The sequence below is a fragment of the Ambystoma mexicanum genome, chromosome 2p (genome assembly GCF_040938575.1).
Source record: "Ambystoma mexicanum isolate Mex_15411 chromosome 2p, UKY_AmexF1_1, whole genome shotgun sequence".
Taxonomy (NCBI): Eukaryota; Metazoa; Chordata; class Amphibia; order Caudata; family Ambystomatidae; genus Ambystoma; species Ambystoma mexicanum.
In genome coordinates this window covers 970,645,867-970,669,451 of record NC_090923.1, presented here as the reverse complement: position 1 = coordinate 970,669,451, position 23,585 = coordinate 970,645,867, and the positions used below count along the sequence as shown (strand labels likewise).

At 46.7% G+C, this 23,585-nt stretch overlaps 1 protein-coding gene across 3 annotated transcripts in view; it reads right to left on the bottom strand.

The window, feature by feature from the left end:
- The window catches only part of SPTBN2 (spectrin beta, non-erythrocytic 2), a 1,293,574-nt gene that overhangs the window by 282,463 nt on the left and 987,526 nt on the right, over nucleotides 1–23,585 (bottom strand). For all 3 annotated transcript variants that reach the window (XM_069644771.1, XM_069644772.1, XM_069644773.1), the window contains one exon: nucleotides 2,725–2,863. In XM_069644771.1, the coding sequence (XP_069500872.1) occupies nucleotides 2,725–2,863 (139 nt within the window). The remainder of the gene's footprint in view (nucleotides 1–2,724; nucleotides 2,864–23,585) is intronic.

Sequence of the window (23,585 nt, the reverse complement as noted above, 5' to 3'; positions counted from 1 at the left end):
TTCTGATTGCGCCCTCGCCGGGTACTAAATGAACAAACAAGAGATCACAAATATTCTTAAGCAGGCAAATCCTTTCAGAGTCATTCAGAATAACAGGTTAAGCCAAAGTCAATGGGCAAAAGTTGTATATGGGCTGAAGCACTTCTGGTAGGCAAGTAGAAAAGTCTTTGCACAACGTTTTAGAAGTCTTTGAAGAAAAGAAGAATCAATGTAGGGCCACAAGCAGTTTAGGCTTGCGAGTAATAGAAGATGCAAGCAACTTTACAATGAGAGGTAAGTTCTCTCAGAATTTACAGTACCTTTGTATTGAAGAAAAAGTGCAGCAGATGACTTCTGTTCCTGTGCAGCTCTCAATGTTCCTGGGCCTCATTTGTGGGGACAAGAGGGAGGACTTCTGGGGACTCCTGCAATGTGGTGGTCACCGCTCGCAACCAGCAATCATTCCAACAAGTGGCACTTCGGTGTCTCAGCTAGTCGCGACTACCGCAAATAGCAACACAGCGGTTTCTGGCTGTCGAGATGGACTTTCCTTGCTTCTGGGGTACCGCACTCTGTTGAGGGGGGCCCAGGCTCGGTCAGTCCTGCTTCCTGGGAGTCCGGAGGATCTTCCTGGAGCTCTTGGCCAACTTAAAAGCAACACACAATCTGCTGTTCCTCACCCTGGCATTTTGTTTTCCAGCAGAAACTCTGGAGTCAACACTGCCTCTGGCTCCAGAGTGTCCGAGGTAGGCAGGATGTGTGGGAGGTGCACCAATCTCCCTGTGCTTAGTCTCCTAGGAGACCCAAATGCACTCCATGATGATTGGCTGGCTGACTGTACGGCAAGGACAACCACCCTGCTGGGTGAGTGGCAGCTAGACTGGAATGAATGGGAGACAACTGAATAAAAGGCGAGTATCTTGGCTTGGAAGGCAGAGTCGACCACTGGAACGAAGCAACCGAGGAAGAGCTTGAAGAGGACAGCTGCTGCAACTCCTGGACGGTTGGTTTGCCCGGTGAAGCCCTGCTGCAGGTCCGAATCACCAAGTTCGCATCGACAGAGAAGCCCTGCTAAGGACGACTTCTCCCTTTGCGTTGGTAGGACCAATCAACTCCCAAGTAAGCCACCTGGACATCCATCTCGGAGCTGGTTGCATTTCCTCAGAGTGCTGCAGGAAACTGTAGAGCCATGGAGAGGGACACCAGATTGTGAGAGTTCCTTGTAAGCTGGCCTAAAGGGTTTGGAAGATCCTGCGGACTCCCACGACGTCGGACCGACCGACCGAGCCTGACCCCCCTCAGCTTTGTGTGGGACCTCAGAAGCAAGGACAGTCCACCTTACCAGCCAGGACCAGCATTACCACCAGTGCGGTAGCTAAAATGTGAAACAGCCACTGAAATTGAAGTTTGCCCGTTGAGAGCTTTCACCAGTCCCGGTGCAGGAGTCCCCCGACGTCCTCCATGAGTGTTTTATAATTGAACTCATAAATACATTATTAATTGTTATATAAGAAACCTTGAGTGTAAGAGCCTATTTGAATACCTTTACCTGTGAATCTTTGTGTAATCCACTACAGCTCACATTTCCCCTCTTGAGATAAACCTGGCTGCTCAACACCCTACCAAAACTGTGTAGTACAGACTTATACCAAAGGTTGGTTTGCTTATACCTGTAGTCATAGTTGTGTGTAGTGTTCCCAGAGGGTACTGTATACAAACCTTGCCTAACAAAGGCAAAGCGAAGCGAACAAAGGGACCAAACCTAGTTTGACGCGCACATTAAATCTCAAGAAGCACCTTTCCACAAAGAAATGGCGAAAAAAGAAGACTGTGGCCATTTAGACAAAAAGGGCACCCTTGGGTGCTTTACTGCAGCTGCGAACGCAGCCCGCGGTAAATGCACACCAGTGTAGTTAAAAGTAAACCACTGCCACCAGCCATTCATCGAGGAAAGGGTCACATAAAATTGTTACATGAGAAGCTAGACAAAGGGGATACTAAGTAACTCCTCCAGCACTCTATTGTAAGATAGTGTGTGCTGGGTCTAGAAAGCTACACATGTAAGTAAAGTCAATTTCACTTTATTGCTCTGGGAAATACTAGTTTATCCCAGAGAAGATATTTAAACCTTTGGGAAATCTGAAAGACTTCCCTGTGTCACTGCACTGAAGGTGCTGTGTGACAATGTAAAAGATTATGCCTATGGAGCTCGTCAGACTCCACAACCTAAAGAAACACAGTGTTCAAAAATCACATTAAAATACATGTGAGAGTGGGAAAAAGGGCCTCACTCTCTCCAGGTTAAAAAAAATCAAGTCCTCAAAATCCAGCAAAGTTGCTGGGGGTCTCTAAAGTGGAAGGAATTAGCACATTTAAAGAATTCTCCCTCACTGCTATAAACCTGAGACCAAGGCTGAGCCAAGAAGAGTTGAGCTTTATATTCCTGAGACAGTGTATTAGGTAATACTGAAAGGACCCCTACATACACCATTTGCGTAAAGCTTATCATTGCACATTTAGTAAAGGTATCCTTCAGTTTTAGTTGGATCTCTAGGCTCCAATTCATCCCACCCATTCTGTTGCTTGAGAATCAAGGCACTGAACTACATTTGTGGGTTCCGTTGGTCCTATGTCTTAAGTAAGACTACACATACTTTGGGGGGTGGAGAAGGGTGGGGAGGGTGGAAGGAGGAGGGAAGAAGTATATAACTGAAATGCATGCGCGCATGAAAGGCACCTTATTACCTTGTCCGAGGCATAGTGGTTCTTCTCCAGAAGGGCATTGCCCATGTCAATGCAAGTATTGAAGCTGTCTGCCCGAGCGTCCACCTCGGCCCGAATGCTCTGATGGTTCTTGATCACCAAGTCAGCAGAGGATACGTCCCTGGGAGGAAAAAAGAGAAGAAAGATGAAGTGCAATCTGTCAACGTCCAACCAATATTAGTAAGAACCAATTTCTGATCAGAAGATCAACGAACAGATGGTTGTATATCTCAACATTGGGACATATGGGAAAAGGAGAGTTAGGAAAGATTTTCTTTTTGCTATGTTCCCTCTACAGACATCTATGGAGCCCTACCCCCCTGGCCCCCCATCACTCCCAAATACTGTTGTTCCGAACCTGTTCTGACTTTTGAATCCTTTTTCCTTTAATTATCCTGCTTAGCTCATCCGATTTGGGGTCACTGATCAGCCCCTATGACTATTAGTGCAAGGGGACATTGCCACAAGTGCGGCTCCCAAATTACTAAAGTTCTGGTTTGGTTTACACTGCATACCTCACCTTACAATGAAGTACATTAATAGTACTATCCCTCTCTTATTTTTAAGAACGTCATTGTTACGTGCATATGTCATGTCCAGGACGGGACGGTGGCAGCCGATATTTTCCTACAATATTTAACTTTGTGAGCATTTTTACATTTGACTGCAGAAGGCCTTTTAGGGGTACCTTATACTCTAAAAAAAGCTGTGCCACGAGATGTGCCCAGTCGTGTGACCATCTTAAATTGTGGACTTCTTCCTGCCCTTTAGATGGCTGGATATTCCATATAGGGCAAGCACTTTCATAGGCAAAACCTTGGCTTTCCTGGACAAGCAGTGGTATCAGTTTTTGCCTGGGTGCTGGGGATGGCACTGTCTGGCCCCAGTCCACATCCTGGGAAAAGTATGTCTATTTTTGAAAAATATATTTATTGGCTTTTATTTTAAAAAAAACATAAAACTACTTCCCCAATCGCAACCAAACGTGTCTGTTGAGCAGATGTGGTTGCCGGAAGGTGTCCATGGTTGGACTCAATGGTTGGACACCTCCCTCCCCCTCCCCTTGCCAGTTTGAATGGTGCAGATCATTGCTACTGGTGGGCTACCTCGCCATACTGGTTGTGAGTTCAGACATTCATCTCCAAATACACTGAACACGTGAAACAAGAGGTCTTCCCCTACATCGCAAAGGGGAGCCTTGCAGGGCCAGCTTCTTTGTTTTCACCACAAGGGTCATCTGGTGGTCCGCCAAGGTCATCAGTATCATGGTGGTCCTTCTATTTATTGTACCATGGTAGTCCTGGTGACCAGTTCTAAGAACTGTCTCACCAGAGCAAGGAACTGCCAACTAGCCAAATCTAAATTCCTTAGCCAAAAGTGACCTCTCCACCAGCGACCGCAAGACACCCTCTTATGGAACAAAGACATTAAATAATTGGGCCCAGCAGGTTTAGGTGCCCCTAGTAGTAGTTTGTCAGAATCGGAGTACAGGGGCTGAGCCAACATGTCTGTTTCTACCCGCACTAGCTCCATAGGATTTAACAGGAGCAACGTCCTAACCCTTCCTCTAGCTTGTCTGGTCGGGATCCGTGGAGTTCTGGCCAAGGACACACCCCTAATGAGCTTTCCCCATAGGTGGTGGGATTGGGAGAGGACCTCTTAACATCTTTGCATGATATGTTCTTCACCTATTGTACTTCTTCATAGGGATCCTGGCTCTAGCAATGAGGCGTGGAATGGGCGTCTTCCTTTTATCTAAGATTTGGACTGGAAACTCACCCTCGTCCACCAAAGATAAGGATATGCACCATTCAAAATGGCAGTGGCTACCTATTATGGATAGTCACTGGCCACACAATCTACCAAGCAACCGATATTCACGCACCAGGATGAGGTCCCTCCGGCCACACACACAGACTGCCCCTTAGCCTGCGAAAGCAGAAGCTTTCCCCTGGAAAGGGCATTCCATATAATGCAATTCCAGCCACAAGAGGGAGGGAAGACGGCCAAAGAACATTATGGACGACTTTTAGTAGCCATTTGTGGTAATTGCATAAGTGCACAAGTAAAAAGTTATAAAAATGGCAGGAAAATATCTGTTGCCACCAACCCTTCCTGGACACATTGCATCTGTAACACAAGAGTTACAAAGTATCATAAATGTAATACACTTTAAGGTGATGTGTGCAGTTTGAAAAATAAAAGGCATCTCGAAAGAGACACATTGGGCCTCATTACAATTGTGGCGGTCTGGAAACAACGTGCCGGTAATTCAGATTACCAAAACTATTTCCAGACAGCAGCACTACGAGAGATAATGCCGTTAACAGCGAGTACTGTGCCACTATTGCCAGCAGCACAGGGAACTAAAACAGCGGGACCACGGAAATAAGGTGGCATTAGAACAGCGCTTTCCCCGGAAACACTGGTACAAAAATGCTGGTGCCAGTGTTTCCGGAACAGAGTTCCCAGTGGCACCAGCTTTTTTGTGCCAGTGTTTCCGCAGACCAAGCAGTAACCAGTTCCAAGTGTGGAGGAACAGGCCTCAGGTGCACCCAATTGACCAAGCTGCACAATAGCATATGGACTGATGAAAAGGACCACACCCACCTTCCAACACAACCATGCTGCCGCTCGTAGCAGTAGTCATGGACCTAGAGGTGCTGCATGCAGGGGTGCATCTCTGAGCATGGCATCTCCCAGCCAGCATGTTCAATTGTGCTGGTGCAGGCTTGCGTCATGTGTCCCAGCACATTGCCTTACCAACAACACAGGCATAGGTCAACGCCACCAAGATCCACTTCCATGCCCCTGTGGGCATGCCGAAGGTATTGGGAGCAGTCGACTGCACACTGTTGGGGGAGTTTTCCTAAAGTCCCACTTGGAGGTCGGACTTTAGTAAGCTATCCCAGTGGTTTGTAGATCCCCAACTTTCAGTATCAGTCTGTACTACTAAGAGACCTTGGAAGAGTGGCAGAACAGTCAGGCATATTTTAAGAGGAAGATGTGAGCTGTCGGTAAGTACAATAAACCCAATTAGTAATGTACATCAAAGAAACATTTATATTAAAATATAGATTATATTTAAAAAAGAGTCACTGTTAAATACTTAGCACAGCAAACCAACACACCTAGGTAAACTTTTCAATACTTTCAAAAGGCCACGTAGTTGGTAGTAGCTGAATGTGCACAATTGTTACAGGAGTTTGAGAGGTCTACAGTACTATCGGTAACATTCACAAAGTAATACGGTAATTGAATTTAGTCAGCATACACAAACAGGAGAGTGATTTTTGGGAAGGAAATCAGTTTGTTAGTGTTATCCTAGCATAGCTTCAGGTTCTAGAGGTATTTTCTGCGGACAGCAAGTCTTCTAAAGTCCAAAACGCAACGCTAGCTAAAAGGCAGTTTGAAGGGGCTTAAAGTCTAGGAAAGCAGCAGAAGTCCAATGTTCCTCCGGCTACTTTCTACTCTCTAGGAAAGAAGATGCAATAATGATTGACCAACATTGGAGACCCTGTTGAAGGACTCGCTAAAGGGACACAAGCAGCGGCTTGAGTCAGAGGCAAGATGGGGTTGCCCTGGACACCTCTATGTGCACTCCAATGCTCTGGAGCGACTTTCTGGAATAAGGGAAGCAATACGATCTCTGAGCAGTAGTCTCGAGGGAGAACCTCTGGCACAGTATCAACTCTTGTCACTCTCTGGTTTTGCTGCCTTTTCAGCAGCGCCAACAAAGGACGCAATTCACCCGGTCAATCGTCTTCGGTTCCTGCAGTCCCACACTCTGCTGAGTGGGTCTGGAGGATTTGGATTGTGTCTCTGGAGTGTCCTTAAGGTCTCAGACTTGGACGAATTCGGCCTTTCAACAACGATGCACTCGAAATGGGCAGCAGGGCTCCTGGTATTGGAATTCCGCAGCTTGGAAATCCATAAGACCTCGGTAGATGGCTCAAATCAAAGTTCGTCTTGGGACTGGTTGTTCCCACCAGTCAAAGGGAAGGAATTGTCCTCTTCGGAATTCCTCTGTCACAAAGAACACAGGGTCAGGACAGCAGTGCACACTTCACAGTATTGCAGAGTCTGCAGGCGTCTTTGGCCATCGTCTTCTTTCGTTACTTCAGCTTCCAGTGGTAGACTTGCTTTTATCCAGTTCCAGCACTCACTCCTCTGCAGTCTTCCTCAGCAGTTCACAGAAAGAACAGCCAGACCCCCAGTGGGAGCTGAGCTGTTCCCATTCAGGCAGAACACACACACACACCCCCCTGTCCCCCTGGTAGGTTGAACGCCCTTGGGAACCAAAGTTCAAGTCAGTAGAGAGAGTCAAAGGTGCGTGTGAGCACCGGATGTGTGTGCAGCTGGTGTGGCATTCGTGTAATAGCTGCTTCTTAGAGGTAGGTGTGGTGGTTGAGAGGTCAAGAGTATGTGTTCGTTCTGGCAGGATTTATCCAGACCGACTGTGGCTGCGTTAGGCCTGAGGAGAACACCTGGCTGGGGTGTGTGTAACCAGAGTGATGGGGAGTATGAGGCAGATGTAGGTATGAGAACAGCTATACCGAATGGAGTCATAGTATCGCTGTGTTCTATTTGAGTGGTGGTATAAAGAGAGTAAGCGTGGAGATGTGAATATGGTGGTTTACTTAAGGTGCTTGAGATCCCGCACACTCCAATAGTTCCATGAACTTCCTCCATTCCATGTACTCCGACTGTTCCGTGCATTACGACTGTTCAAGCACTCAGACCGTTTCTTTCAGACGTTCCATGTACGTCACGCCGTTCCATGCACTCCCATCCGTTCCATGCACTCCCATCCGTTCCATGCACTCCCATCCGTTCCATGCACTTCAAACATTTTATGCACTACTTCTTTCATTCGTTCTACCCACGTTATCCTTTCTCTGTGCATCATCCATACACATACGTCATCTTCTCACTGCTCCTTTCATTTGTTCTTCCCATGTTATCCTTACTCCATGCATCATCCATCCACATACGTCCTCTTCACACGTTCCATTCACTTAACTGATTCCATCCACTTCACTCGTTCCATCCACTTCACCAGTTCCAAGCACATAACCCGTTCATTCACCTAGTACATCCGTTCTACCACTTCACCCATTTTACATCAGCTCATCCGTTCCATCCACACACTGCACCCGTTCCATCCACACACTGCACCCGATATAGGGCATCCACTTCACCCGATATAGGGCAGACATTCTAGACTTTGGCACAGTGACGTTATTAGGGGCACTGTCAAATTCTGCTATGCCAGAGTGGTGTTATATACACTTCTAGAATCAACTTTGTACCGAGAGGATACTAGGCACACTTCTAAAATCAGCCAAGGCACACTAATAGGCACACTTCTAAGTACAACCAGGGGATGCCATCAGGTACACTACTAAATTCAACCAAGGCACGCTATTAGGCATACTTCTAACTTCAACTTTGCACAAAGAGGATAATAGGCACACTTCTGAGTGTTAGGGAGAATTCTCAGAAATGTGCTAATTCTCTCCACCTAAGATACCCCCAGCAACTTGAGGACATGATTTTTTTTTAACCTGGAGAGAATGTGACCCTTTTTCCCACTCATGTATTTTATTGTGATTTTGAACACTATTTCTTTTGGTTGTGGAGTCTGACAAAGTCCATAGGCATCATCTGTTACATTGTGTCACACAGTACCTTCAGTGCAGTGACAAGGGGAAGTCTTTCAGATTTCCCAAGGTTTAAATACCTTCTCTTGGATAAACTACTGTTTCCAAGAGCAGTAAAGTGAAATTGACTTTACTTACCATTGTAACGTTCTAGACCCAGCACACCCTATTTTACAATAGAGTGCTGGAGGGGTTACCTAGTATCCCCTTTTTCTAGTTTCTCATGTAGCATTTTTATGTTACCCTTTCTACAATTAATGACTGGTGGCAGTGGTTTACTTTTTACTACCATTGTGTGTTTGTACTGCAGCTGCAGTAAGGCACCCATGGGTGCCCATTTTGTCAAAATGGTCCCCGTCTTCTTTTTTCGCCATTTCTTGTTGGAAAGATCCTTCGAGACTTACACTGCACGCCAAACCAGGTTTGTTTCCTTCGTTCCTTTTGCCTTTGGCAGGATTCACGAGTCTGGCAGGCGCAGGAAGTGAAGGAAGTGCATCCAAAGGGGATTGGCCGACTCGCTGTCCGGCAAGGACAGCCACCCTGCTGTGTGATTGACAGCTAGGCTGGAATGAATGGGGGAAACCTGCATAAAAGGTGAAGCTTTTGGCTTGCAAGCCAGATTCGACCACTGGACAAAGGAATCTGAAGAACTTGGAAGAGATGCCTGCAGCAACTCATAGACCGTTGGTTTGCCCGGTGAAGCCCGGCTGCTGTGCTGAAGCTCCGAATTAGTTCCAACTAGAGAAGCCTGCAAAGACGACTTCTCCCTTTGGGTTGGTGGGACCAATGAACTCCAAAGTGTACTCGTTTGGACATCCTCTCGCAGCTGCTGTACTTCCACTGCTGCTGGAACTGAAGTGCCAGGGAGAGGAACACCAAACCGAGTGGATGGCTTTTAAGTCGGACCCGAGCGCCAGGAAGATCCTCCGGACTTCCCAGAAAGAGGACTGACCAAGCCTGAGCCACCTCAACAGAGTGCTGGACCCCAGATGCGAGGAAAGTCTGACGTATCCAAGAACCGCAGCGTTGCTATTTGCTGTCAGACGCGAGGAGCTGAAACCGCGAAGGGCAGCTGAATTGAAGATTGCCATTGATGCCGCTGACCTTCCCATTGCAGTGCAGGAGTCCACAGACGTCCTCCCTCCCCACGACTGAGGCCCAGGAACAACAGGATCTGCAGAGCTGTACAGGAACAGAAGCCAGCTGGAACCATTTCAGTACTGTAAACCTAAGAGGACTTAACTCTTGTTGTGTAGCCTTACTTGCTCTCAGTTGAGACTTATCTTGGTTGCATTTGAAGAGTTGCTTACAGCTTTGCCCCTCAAAAGCCTCCCGGCGTTTGACCCTTCAAGTGAATCTTATTCCTAGAAACCTTTTTAAAAACATTGTGCAAGACTTGCGTACCAGGAAAGAAGATCTTCAGCTCCCCTAGACTTTGCTCAACTAACACTGGCTGTCCTGGCTCCCTGCGAGACACTTGCCTCCGACTCTGTGCCTTTACCTTTCCCTCAGGAAAGGGTTAAACATTAATGTGCATGGGAAGATTTTAAAAAAGTACTTACCTGTTTATGAATTATTTGTTAACCTTGGTTTTATTCCCGAATCTAACTTTTGCACCAAACTCAGTATTGCTCAAAATGTACCAGTGATAAATCAATGTCCACAGTGTCCTAGCTATTTAAGTCACCTGAGGGTGTAGGAAGTGTCTATGTGCCATCCCCAATGGGTATCATCTGATTTAGAGAAACAGTGTGTTTTGAAGTATTTCATAATTGTTACATGTTTTTCTCCCTTCTGAAGAAGGCTTATATAACTGTTAAATTAATAATTGTTTAATCGAGAAACCTTGAGTGCAAGTGTTTATTTGAGTAACTGTCACTGTGAAACTCTGTTACAACCCTACAGCTCACATTGACCCCTCTTGAGATAAGCCTGGCTGCTCAGACACACTACGAACCTGTGTAGTACAGACATCTACAAAAGGTTGGGTTCCTATTGCCAGTAGGTCAAGGTTGCTGTAGTCTTCCAAAGGATACTACACACAAACTTGCCTAACACACTGTCTCCAGCCATAACTAGGAGGTTGTCTATGTGACTAATGTCACAGGAGCAGAGATAAGTGGTATACTAAGTATCCCTTTGGCACCCCACAGAGATACTAAGCATCTGTCCTTAACAGCTGTAGTTACTCTAGGATAAAGAAAATACTCTCATAGGATGACCCTAAGGATCCCCAGCCACACGGCCCATAAGGAGCTGTATGCTGCAATAGTACAATACAGATGCCTTTAAGAGTTATGGGGGAAAACAGACTTCATAGGACAGGTAAAATACAAAGAATAGAGTTCCAAAAGACAGAGCCCATAAGAATGAATGAGTGGAAAAATACTCTACTCAATCAGGATTTCAGAAAAAGGTCCAGAAGCAAAAGGTGTTGGGAGTCTCACTAGGAGAGGGGAGGGGACGACACATGACAATGATAAATCTCCCTAACACCCACTAATAGTGCTAGTGGCTGACCACGCCACAGAGGGTGTGCATCGAAAAAGATAGCTGTACCACTATGAATGTGCAAGTCATCTGCAATGCAGACCTGACGAACACAGACTGCTGCGCACGCTTCCCAGTATCAACGCATGACTCCATGGTCCTGCATAATAGCACGCTGTCTGTGTGCATTACGCGTTATGGTGGTCAGTGGACCTGGCTATTGGGTAAGTAAATGCATCAACACACAACACATTGAGTGTGAACCAGGGCATGGGGGGAGGGGTGGGGGTGTTCACTGTGCCCAGTGCACGTCCCACAGGCACCATGCCAATGCAGGGACAGATTTGGCTCCATCTACCACATGTGTCGACAGATGGACACCCCATCACAATCTGGGCGCGGACGGACAGGCACATGCAGTGGACTTCAGGTACCAGAATGCATCACTTCCAATGTCGAAAAACAGCATATCCCGACTCCGCCCCATCCACCACCACCCCATCTGCCCTCCCATTCTGCCCTCTGCACCCTCTATGGTGCTCTCTGTCTCTCCTATCTTCTCCAACTGTTTCTCTATCGACATACTATCCTTCTCACCAAGTCTGGTAGGAAGAGGTTCAAGAGAGATATCCTGGTCTCCAACCCAGGCCTCCCAATCACTAATTGCTACACCAGTGCTTCCTCCAGACAGACCCTTACCGACATCCTCTTTGTTGTTCCCTCTCAGCGCCTATGGACCCTCTCCGTTTTTTCTCCTTTTTCCTCTTCACCCATTAATAGTGACACCCGATGGAAAATTCCCCCCCTCCCCACCGGACACCTTTCACTCCCCCCAAGATCATCATTAATGTTTATCTAACTGGCACAATCTTGGTCCAAGGCCCTCAGGCCAACCTCCTCAGTTTTGAGAGACGCTTCCCGTGCCTCATCAACATCCTTTCTTCTCCTGCTGTCCCTTCTCCCTTCCTTTGGCCCCTCTGCCTGCCTCCCTCCTCCTTGGTCACTTCTACAGCTGCCCCTGCTACTTCTCCAGCCACCCTGTTGCTTCTTTCTTCTGCCACCCCTCTGGCACCCACCTCCGCTTCCGTGGCTACCTTGCCCTCTCCTTCCTCCTCTGCCCACCCTCGGGCACCTCCAACACGTCCTAAGGGCGGTACCTCTGACCTGTACTCCTCCACAGAAGTCTTTCAAACATGTCAACCTGGAGTCCTCTGTGGTTTTTCTGCTCCACATTGCCACTCAACTCTCGCTCAGCTGTCAAACACTCCTCTCATATTTTCCGTCTCCTGGAAGAACTAGATCTAGATGTCCTTGGTCTGACAGAGATTAACGCTCACCTGGTATCCACGGGGGCTTCACCCAGTCTGGCCTGCTGCACTCTTGGACCTTTCCCCTTTGAACCTCGTGTGGCTGAAGGCCAGGTCTGAAATACAGGAGCAAAACTTAGCTTAATTGTCTCTGGTGGCCCAGGACCCGCCTCCCTGCCGGACCCTAGAACCCCCTTGATGCCTTTCTCACCTTGCTTCTTGATTTCGAGCGCTCTCCGTCCTGCCACTCCGAGCAGGGGCGTGCTGGGTTAGTTGTCGCTGCCTAGTTACTTCACTGGGGCAACATTATGGGTCCAGGCCAGCTGCGACTCAGTTTCTTCAGTAAGTCTGTCTTGGGAATGCATTCTTGTTTTTGTAATTGTCCCTTCTCTCCTTTCCTTAAATGGTAGGTATGGATGCTGTTCTTGTTTTGTAATTGTTCCCTTATCTCTCTTCCTTATATTGTAGGTGTTGATGCTGTTCCTATGATGTCGCGCAGGTTTGTGCACAAGATGGTAAGTTAGCGCGGCGCTATGTGCTTCTTTGTGCTAACCTTTGTGTCTTTCTACAGGTAGCAATGCTGTCCGGAATGCGTGTGCCGAGCTGATGAAGAGAGGTAAGTAGAAAAGAGTGGACCGCTTGCTGGTACTCTGGATTCGGGCCCGGGCCTTCCACTCAATGCAAGATATGTTTTTTCAGAATGTCCAAGTAAATGCTTACTAAGTTGCTTTTCTCTGTCTTTTCCTTTCTAGAGTAGCGGTTTTCAGATGGATGAGATCCGCAGAGATGTTGTCTGTTCAGAATCCTGGAGCGGAATGCTGAGGCTGCTCCCAGGAGGTAAGCGAACTCTAATGATGTCTCCTTTTGTTCTTGCAGGTGATCAGGACCGGCGTGTGAATAAAGATGCTATCTGACCGCGGTGAACGTCACGCTGCCACAGGCAGAGCAAAGCGATACGTGTGCTGGAGTCTGGGCGTGTTGTATATATCCTGCAGGTATCCCAGGTAGCTATGGGCCTGCCACACCCAAAATGCTAGACCGCATGGTTCAGTTCAAGAACTGAGCCATGTGGAAGCTTCCATGTTGTTGCGCAATGCCCTATGGGCCCAGATTACTGCCTTATCACATGAGCCTGGTGCCAAAGGCACCAGGACTAACTCCAAGTGAGTCTGGGAGTGAATGTTAAGGCCCCTGAGGCCTTGATGGGGGTACTAGATGCAGCCCATCTGGTTAGGTAGTTCCCGCCGGGGGTCTGTGGTCGTGACACCGAGACGTGGTTCAGGGCCAGTTCTTTCACAAGCTTTGAGACTCATTCCTGACGGCTACAAGATCCTCTCTGTGCCCCGAACCAACCATCCCGGTGGGGGTGTAGCCTTTAGCTTCCCAGAGTGGAGCCCTGCTTATTCCTAAGCAGGACTATTCTCCTTACTATTGCATATACCTAAAGGACCTTTCGACAATCAGCCACAATTCACACTTATCGTCAATATTATAAACAAAGTTTCCAAAAATCTGAAAACCTGAGTACCCAGTCTTCAGCCCTTGAGTCTCAGCATGCATTGTCAGGAAGCCTCCTCCCATCCATTTCCTTTGTCTTCTCTCACATGATTTACAATCTTAAATTAGCTACTCACTATCTTTCATGATGTTTTCATTTACAGCTATTCACTTCACAGTATCAACCGTCCCGAGGAACCAGATAATCCTAGCTGGAGAAATGCGTGTCGAGGGTATTGAGAGCATTGTATACAGTATTTTCAAATCTCAAAGAGAAAGATTCTGACCTGAATACATTACACATGTGGAGTAACATGTAATGGGCATTTTGTTGTTGAATCACATAAAATTTACTTTCGGAAGTCTGATCATCTTTTACTTTAATATCTAAAAGGGCGCAGACATACTACAGGAGTTTTTTTCAACAATTGAGTACTTTAAAACACTGGGCAGCCTCAGTGATTAACACTGAATACCGCAGCCCATTTTGAAGACTACAAACATAACCTTGAATTACTGCAAAATTAACTCGCCATATGTTGCCTAGAAGGCTGCAAAACTTTACTTCCTACTCCTTTGAATGCCTGATCTGCAGGCTCTCTCTCCTGGCCTTTCTCTCACTGTGACTACTAGCTATCGGCCGCCCTGCCAGGTTGCCACTTTCCTCTCAGAGTGGGAGGACCTCTCCTCCTCCCTCCTCGCCTTTAACTCTCAACTTCTCCTCCTCAGAGACTTTAACATCCATGTGGATGCTTCTTGTCCTTCAGCAGGACTCTTTCGCAACCTATGCGACTCCCTCTGACCACAACCCACTCTGCAGTGCACATCCTGGTTGTTTTGATCTCCTCAGACCTCCCCCTCACCACTCCTCTCTTGGAGTGACCACTTTCTCCTTTCCTCCCATCTCTCTCTCTCTACCCCCCAGGCAAAGTCGATCCCAGCACTGCTACCTAGCTTCTCGGTCATTCGACCCATGAAGCGTGTGTCAGTTGAGGATTTTGCAGATGCTTGCTCTCCTCCTTCTGCACCTTTGGCTGACTCACATCCTGACAGCCTTCTCTAAACTCCATCTTTCTATCTAACACTTTTGATGTACTTGCCCATGTCGTGAGGATATGCTTGAAGCCTACATCAAAGTGCAACTCTTGGTATGACTCAGACCTCGTCACCCTGAAACGCAAGTGCAGGGTCGCTTATAGGAAGTGGAAGGCTACTGGCGCACACTGTGACAAATATGCCTGCCGCCTGCTCCAAAAGGCAGTACAGACTGTCCTCGCCAAGAGAGCACACATCCAAGCCCACATTCCTCCTCCCTTCTCTTCCTCCCTTCTCTTCCTTCTACATGTTCACCCCAGACAAAGTTACTAGACAAGTCCAATTTATGAAAGTCTTGTCAAAACAGGTTCTTCCCAGTTCTTTCAAAACCATCAAGGACCACATCAACACTCTTGCTCCGGCCGTGGCAGATTTCTGCAATCACTCTTTTGCCACTGGAGCTTTCCCCTCACCCCCTCCTCAAGAAGCCCTTAGATGATCCTTCCTCTCCGGCTAACAATCGCCCTATATCTATCACTCCTTTCCTGGGCAAACTCTTGGAAAAGCTGGCCCTCTCCCAGTTTAACCTTCCCACTGAATCTGTTGGTGGTCTCCATGACCATCAGTCTGGCTTCAGCGTGGACAGAAGCATGGCAACTGCTCGCCTGAACATCTGCGAAGACCTGATCTACAACCTTGACTCTACCCTTCCTTCTGTCATTCTCTTTGATCTTTCTTCTGCTTTCAACACAGTCAACCATGCATCCTGCTCAAGCGCCTCTGTGATAACCTGGGTATCACTAATCAGGCCCTGGCCTGGGTGACCTCCTTTCTCACTGACCAACCCTCTCGGGTCCAACTGGGGTCCTTCCTCTCTTCTATCTCTCTACCTGTGGTGTTCCCCAGGGGTCTAACCTCTCTCCCAGGTTGTTCAACCAATACCTGGCTCCTCTCGCTGACTGCATAGCTGCTCTCTGCTCTAACTTTCAATGTTATGCAGATACCACGCGCTCTCTTTTAGGCTACCCTCAGCCACCTCTACTCCTTCTCTCATTCCTGACTGTCTGCAATTCAGGATTGGTGTGCCGCTAATGATCTCTGCCTCAATACCAGTAAAATGGAGACCCTCCTCATCGGAACACCAGCTCCCTCCTTTCCTCTCTCTCCATCTATCTGGCTGCCCGGTCTGGGTCCTCTTTCTTCTAGTTGTGAGGCCAAGAACCTCAGGGTGGGTCATCTTCGACTCCACCCTCTCCTTCTGTCCTCACCGTTCCCACATCTCTAAGAAGTCAAACTATCAGCTGCACCTCCCCAGAGGTATTCTTCCCTACCTCACTTTCCCCCAGAAGCTCACCGTTTACAGAGCGCTGCTCCTCTCAAGGCTGGACTACTGCAACAGCCCCTTTCTAAATCTTCCTGCTGCTACTCTCCGTCCTCTTCAACATACCCAGAACAGGACTGCAAGACTGCCTAAGTATCTCCCCTCTTGAGCTCTCCGCTCATCCACCTCCAACTCTGAGGGTCAGTCGCTTTCCCAAGCAGAGAGTTGGGGGCAAATCTGTCTCTTCGGCTTGGGCCTCCCTCTGGAACAGCCTCCATGCCTCCCTTACGCTTCAGCAGAACCATCTTCCGTTCCGGAAGCAACTCAAGACCTTCATCTTCCCTTCTGTTTTCTCTTCCTCTCCCATGCGGATGACCCGTCTATTCCACGCACCTGGTCACCCTCTGAAATTGGGACCAAATCCCTGCCTGTCCAGTTGCACCTCGCACTGCCTCTTGGCCCCCCCTAGCACTTGTGGTATGCATCTGTAACCCTACAGTCCACCCTCTCTCTGCACTTATTAGCCACCTGCTGGATAGCCCCGCTGATTACCAGCACTTTGCCGCGCATACGCTGCCCTCTGTTGCCTGCACTTCTCCCCTCTCCCCTCCCCTGCACTTGCGTGATCTGAATGACACAAAGCCTACAAAGATCATTGTTTTGTCCTCCCTTTGTTTGCCCCTCCTTGTCGTGCCTAGAAAGACTTGTGTACAGGCGTGTTATAAATACTATGTCATCCTTGGGAGTCGGACCCTACACATGGCATGACCAGCATTGTCTGTCACAGGGTGCAGCAAGTTAAATGAGGGTCCCCAAGACCACAGATGCATGTGTCACACACCCACATCCCAATATGTATGCACTACCCAGTCACCTCAATAAAATGGCCCTCACTGTGTCCCATTCCATGCAGGTAATTCCGGTTATCCCCTACTAACATGGCTGATGACCCCTGTGAGAGATCCATGGCCCGACCAGGAAATAGCCTACAATCGTCCTCACATGAGAACAAGGACGATGACTGAGCAGACCTTCGGACGGTTTAAGGCACGTTCCGGTGTGGCACTGATGTACAGGCCAGTGAAAGTGGAGAAGATGGTCCTGGCTTGTGCCATGTTGCTTAATATGTGCATCAGGCAGAACATTCCCCTGCCCCCAGACATGGATCTGGCGGACGACTAAGATGATGTGGATTCAGAAGCAGACATGCAACAACACGATCACAGGGAAGTCAGAGTTGGGCGCGCACCCTGCCAGGAACTCACTGAAAACTACTTTTGAGGACACAGCACCTGCACACGACCTATGGCACACACTGCATGTGATGCAGTCAAAAAATAAAGCACATCACTACAAAAATGTAATGTCCAGACAAGAAATCATTTGCATAACCATGCGTATTGTGGATCGAACAAACACGTGTGGGCCACCACCACCTCCTCAACTAACCCTCCCCATGAAACCCTCCCCAACAAACCCTCCCCACCAGCCCGTCCCCAACTTCAACTCCCAAACAAACCCTCTCAATAACACAGACTAGGTTGTTTCAAAGGAAGTCTGCAACTGGCTCATTTCCGTGGCCTCTTCACACTGGACCTGCACATTTGTGGTGATCCTTACAGACAGAGGTATCGGCGCCTGGGGCTACTGGTTAGGAAAGATTTTTACATCAATGATAAATCTTCCTGACCTGTGTCAAACCCAGAACGTTTTGCTGGACTGGTAGATTATTTTTCCCTATACCTCAGTGAGTGGAAATCTCTTTCCACACTCACAGTCTTTCACTCTTTTTATGTGCATCACTTTTAAGACTCTCCACAGTGTCTTTCAAAAGTTATCCTCTTTGACAACATTTTGGCAATAAGTGCCTATTGTTGCTGGGTTGCCCCAAGGGCTCCTATATTTACTTTGTCTGGCTAACCTTGTGAGAACTACAGCTCCCAAGAGTAGAAAGATCCTTGGATCCCTTTTACATGTTATGTGGTGAAACCAGCACACCCCACCTTAGGTGGAGTGCTGTGGAGTTGCAAGGTATCTGTCAGAGGTACTGAAGCAGTTGGATCCTGCAGGAGTGAAATTGGCCCACCAAACCCCCTAAGCCTGCCTGCTCAACAATCTTTATTCTATTTAACTATTGGCCAGGCAAACCCGAGGGGAAAGGGGAATGGATAAAATAACAAAAGACAAGAACTCCCACTGCAGGTACTTCAGACCGTCTTCTCCGGATGGCTTTTAATCAGTGGAGTTCCTAAAAGGAAAATACAACCTTAAATAAATAATATAAACTTCTTTTCTGACTCTCTCTCTTTAATATTTTTCTAGTTACCTGTTGCCTAAGCTAGACTTGCTCTTAGGCTGCTTCAAAGAGAATGCTGTTGCTACTTGAAATGCTCTGTACGAACTTCTCTTCTATGTACATCTTCTTTCTTTTCAAAACTGTGATTTTAACAAAAGATATCCAACAATGTAGTTATTCCTAAAGCTAATGTGTATCTTGCTTCAGTTTATTTTATTACACTAAATAAATATTAATGTATGTCAAATACCTTCTACCTCTGATGTGTCTTTTATGTTCACTGGAAATTTCATACTCTGCAGGAATTCTTATTTGAAAACTTCCTCAACGCTGTATTTTTCTTGAAGAAAATTATTTACATCTGATCACGCTCATTGGAAAATCGCAACTGACACACTTCGTTTTCTGAAGCGCTATCTTCAGACGAATGTCTTTGAAGAAATGCTCTCCGTAACACTATGCGACGCATTAAAAAAATAAATCCAAGATGGCCGCGACGTTAACGCTACGTCGTAAGGTCCTTTCTTCTAACCGCGCTGCAAAAATATTATAGAAGCAAAGCGCAACAAACTAAAACATTGAATTATATTTAGAGGGTTAGAAAACAAAAATTAGAATTAGTAACTCGGCGAAATAGATCCGTGCGCCTGGTTAATATCAAAAAACCCTTTTAACATCAAAAAGAAAATTAACTTATTTTTCTATATTTTAAACAAATAGTTTTTCCTTTTACATAACTTTGCACTGCATAAAAGATGTCTAATATCGTCTTCAAATTTAAAGTCTTTGAATCTTCTTCCTTTTAAACAAAAATTCACTTAGCTTAGTTCAGTTCTTCTTTTAAAGCTTCAGCTGCCCAGCAAACAGGTTCTGGTGAAAATCTTCAACTTTAGATTTCTTTCTTGCCTCTTTGCTTATTAAATTAGATTTGGAAACTACAAAAGATTCTAGACTAGTAAATTGTAACTAATACTTAAATTTACTGGAGCTAAAAATTACATGACCTAACCAGATGAAAAACTTTAATGAAAGGCAGTTTAGAATTGTCAGGAACATTCTAAATGACTACACAATGCTGCCTGCATCAGAATAAACCAATCACTGCTGGGAAAGTGTTCCACCATCTTGGCTTGGGAGTGTTTCATCTTTCTACATGAAAGTGAGTTAAGGAAATAAGAACTAGCTAAAAAGGATTCATTAAATACTTCAATAACATCCCCTTCTAACTTTCTTTGAATAGCATTTGAAACACCCTATTCTCCAAGGAACTTTGCCAATGTGAGATACAAATTGTGAGGTCCTGACAGTATCCCCTTTCACACTAAAACTTTAACAATTCTGTTACAAGGACAAGCTTACCGTTAACGGCTGGTGGCAGTGATACCTTTTATTAATTCGGTGCACCTTTACCACAAGCTGTTTGCACGACCCCGGTAAAGGCACCCATGGGTGCTCATTTTACCAACATGAGCCTGTTCTTGTGTTTTTCACCATTTTAGTGTTCCTTGTCCTTTCTTGTTCCTTCTCCCGACATCCAGGGCAGGAAATTCCTTTGTGTGATTTTTTATCTTTGCCCGGAATCCTGTGGACTCCCTGCCCAGGCTCCAGAGTTTCTGTGAAGTCAGGAAGCGAGGGAGGAGTACAAAACTCTGCAGCCCGTTGTCTTCCAGCCTGAGTGTGAGATTCCAGTTCAACCTGGGAGGCTGGCTGCTGGCTGTCCTGAAAGGAATGCCAAGCCCCCAGGTTTCAATGTTGCTGAGTCCCTGCATAACAGCCCGAACCTGGAAGCTGAAGAGGTAGTCGACCACTGGAACCAAAACCGAAGATGAAGAAACCGCAACTGAGACTATTTCCAGTGACCAGAGAGCCTGCTGTGTAACTGGAAACTGCTGTAGCCCTTCCTTCTAATCGATCTGATAACTCTGAAAATGACAACCCCGACTCAGAGCCTGATGAGACCCACTCGACTCAAGAAAACCTGCAGGTTGAGCTAACCCGCGCCGTGATTCAATGTTGCTGGGACCTCGAGCCATTGTGCGGTGCACAGTCTTCCAAATTCCATATCTCGCTGAACCTTCGTGGGCATCCTGCTGGATATCCAGAGGCACGAATCCCGTCCAAAAAAAGGCATCATCTTTTACATTGTGTCACACAGCACCTTCAGTGCAGTGACACAGGAAAGTCTTCCAGATTTCCCAAAGGTTTAAATACCTTCTCTGGGATAAACTGTTTCCAAGAGCAGTAAAGTGAAATTGACTTTACTTACATTTATAACTTTCTAGACCCAGCACACACTATGTTACAATAGGGTGCTGAAGGGCTTACTTAGTATCCCCTTTGTCTAGCTTCTCATTTAACAATTTTATGTTACCCTTTCCTCGATTAATGGCTGGTGGCAGTGGTTTACCTTTAACTACCGTGGTGTGCATTTACCGCGGGCTGCTTTCGCAGCTGCAGTAAAGCACCCAAGGGTGCCATTTTTGTCAAAATGGCCCGGTCGTCTTTTTTCACCATTTCTTTGTGGAAAGGTCCTTCGAGATTTACTCTGCGCGCCAAACCAGGTTTGGTCCCTTCATTCGCCTTGCCTTTGGCGGGATTCATGAGTGAAGCCCGCCTCTGGCTCCAGAGTGTCTGGGGTGGGCAGGAAGTGTGGGAGGTACCCGGAACTCCCTGTGCTTAGTATCCTAGGAGACCCAAATGCACTCTGTAGTGATTGGCCGGCTGACTATCGGGCAAGGACAGCCACCCTGCTGCGTGACAGACAGCTGGGCTGGAATAAATGGGAGAGAACTGAACAAAAGGCGAGGCTTTTGGCTTGGAAGGCAGAGTCGACCACTGAACGAAGGAACAGAAGAAAAACTTGAAGAGGACGCCTGCTGCAACTCCTGGACCGTTGGTTTGCCCGGTGAAGCCCTGCTGCTGTGCTGAAACTCCAAATTTGTATCGACGGAGAAGCCCCTGCAAGGCACACTTCTCCCCTTGAGTTGGTGGGACCAATCAACTCCAAAGTAAGCCACATGGACATTCTCTCTGAGTTGGTTGACGTTCCACCCGAGTTGCTGCTGGAAACCGAAACGCCAGGGAGAGAAATACCAGATTGTGTGCGTTGCTTTTAAGCTTGCCAAGAGCTCCAGTAAGATCCTCCGGACTCCCAGGAAGCAGGACTGACCAAGCCTGAGCCCCCTCAACAGAGTGCAGGACCTCAGAAGCAAGGAAAGCCCATCTTGACAGCCAGGAACCACAGTGTTGCTATTTGCGGTAGACACGAGGAGCTGAAACACCAAACAGCCACTTGTTTGAAGTCCCCAGAAGTCCTCCCTCTTGTCCCCACTACTGATTCCCAGGAACAGAGAGATCTGCAGAGCTGCTCGGGAACAGAAGTCATCTGCAGCACTTTTTCTTCAATACAAAAGGAACTGTAAGAGTTGCTTGCATCTTCTACTACTCAGAAGTCTAACAGCTTGTGGCCATACATTGAGTATTTTTTTTCTTCAAAGACTTCAAAAACATTGTGCAAATACTTTTCTTACTTACCTGCAAAGAAGTGCTTCAGCTCATACAGACTTTTGCCCATTGACTTTAGCTTAGCCTGTTCTACTGAATGACTTATTAGGGGATCAGAAAGTAATTGCCTGCTTAAAGAATATTTGTGGTCTCTTGTATGTTCTAATAACCTTTTCCTTTGACGTACTCCTAAATGATTCTAAATCCAACAGCAATATATTAATGTCCCCAGCACCCTAGCTATTGAAGTCACCTGAGGGTGTAGGTTGCGTCTGTGGGCCACCCCAAAAGGGTACTCACTGATTTAGAGATATTAAGAGTGTGTATTTTGTGTAGTATATTTGAGTGTTACTGTTATATTGCTCCCTTCTGATGCAGGCTTACCTAACTGACAAATTAACAATTGTTTATTCAAATAACTGTGTAAGTGTTTAATTGAATATGTGTCACTGTAAATCTCTGCAACTCCCCTACAGCTCACATTGACCACTCTTGAGTTAAGCTTGGCTGTTCAACACGCTACCAACCCGTGTAGTACAAGCTTATACCAAAGGTTGGGTTCCCATTACCAGGAGGTCAGGGTTGTTGTGATGCACCCAAAGGGTACTGCATATGATCTTGCCTAACAGACCCATCAACCCCAAGACCACTCATTTCGAAATCCTCTCGTTGCTGGCTGTAATTGGATTGCTGCTGCAGGAACCGAGTGCCAGGGAGCGGAACACCAGAATCGAGTGCATCGTTTTTAAGCCGGACCTAAGCTCCAGGAAGATATAGTCCCCACGACTGAGGCCCAGGAACAACGGGATCTACCAGACTACAAGAGGAACAGAAGCCAGCTGGAACCAATTTCTTCAGACCTAAGGTACTATGAACTAAGGGGTACTTATCCAGTGTTGTGTAGCTTGCTAGCTCTCAGTTGAGACTTTCATTTGCTGCCTGTTGGAAAGTTGCTTGCAGCTTTGCCTCTCACAAGCCTCCGAGCTTGTGGCCCAGCAGTGATTTAATTTTTCAACAAAACGCTCTATAATATTGTGCAAGACATTTTACTCACCTAAAAGAAGTGCCTCAGCTCTGATAGACTTTGCTCAATTGGCATTGGCTATCCCGGCTGCCTGAAGACTATCCTCTGACTTCGTGTTTTTGGTCACATAGACAACCTAGTTATGGCTGGTGGCACTGCACGTGCTCTACCAACTATTGTGTAATTTCGATGGCGCAGCCTAAAGCCATACATTCTTTACTTGTATAGCTAGGAAAGGGTTAATCTACATTGCATCGGGGGAGTTCAAAAGTGCTTACCTGTTTGAGAAATTTTTTCAGCATTGTTTCCTTTCCAAACCTTTTACTTTTTTACACCAAACTCAGTATTGCTCTAAATATACCAGTGATACATCAATGTCCTTATTGAAGTCACCAAAGGGTGTAGGAAGTGTCTGTGTGCCATCCCAAAAGGGTTATTGAAACGGAGTGTGTATTTTGAAGTATATTGAAGTGTTACATATTTGTTACCTTCTAAAGAAGGCTTATTCAAACTGACTTTTAAATGAATAAATAATTTTTTAATCAAGAAACCTTGAGTAGAAGTGTTATTTGGATACATGTCACTGTGAAAGTCTACGTTACAACACTACAAGCTCACACCACTCTTGAGACAAGCCTGGCTGCTCAGACACTCTACCAACTTGTGTAGTACATGCTTATACCAAAGATTGGGTTAACTATGGTCA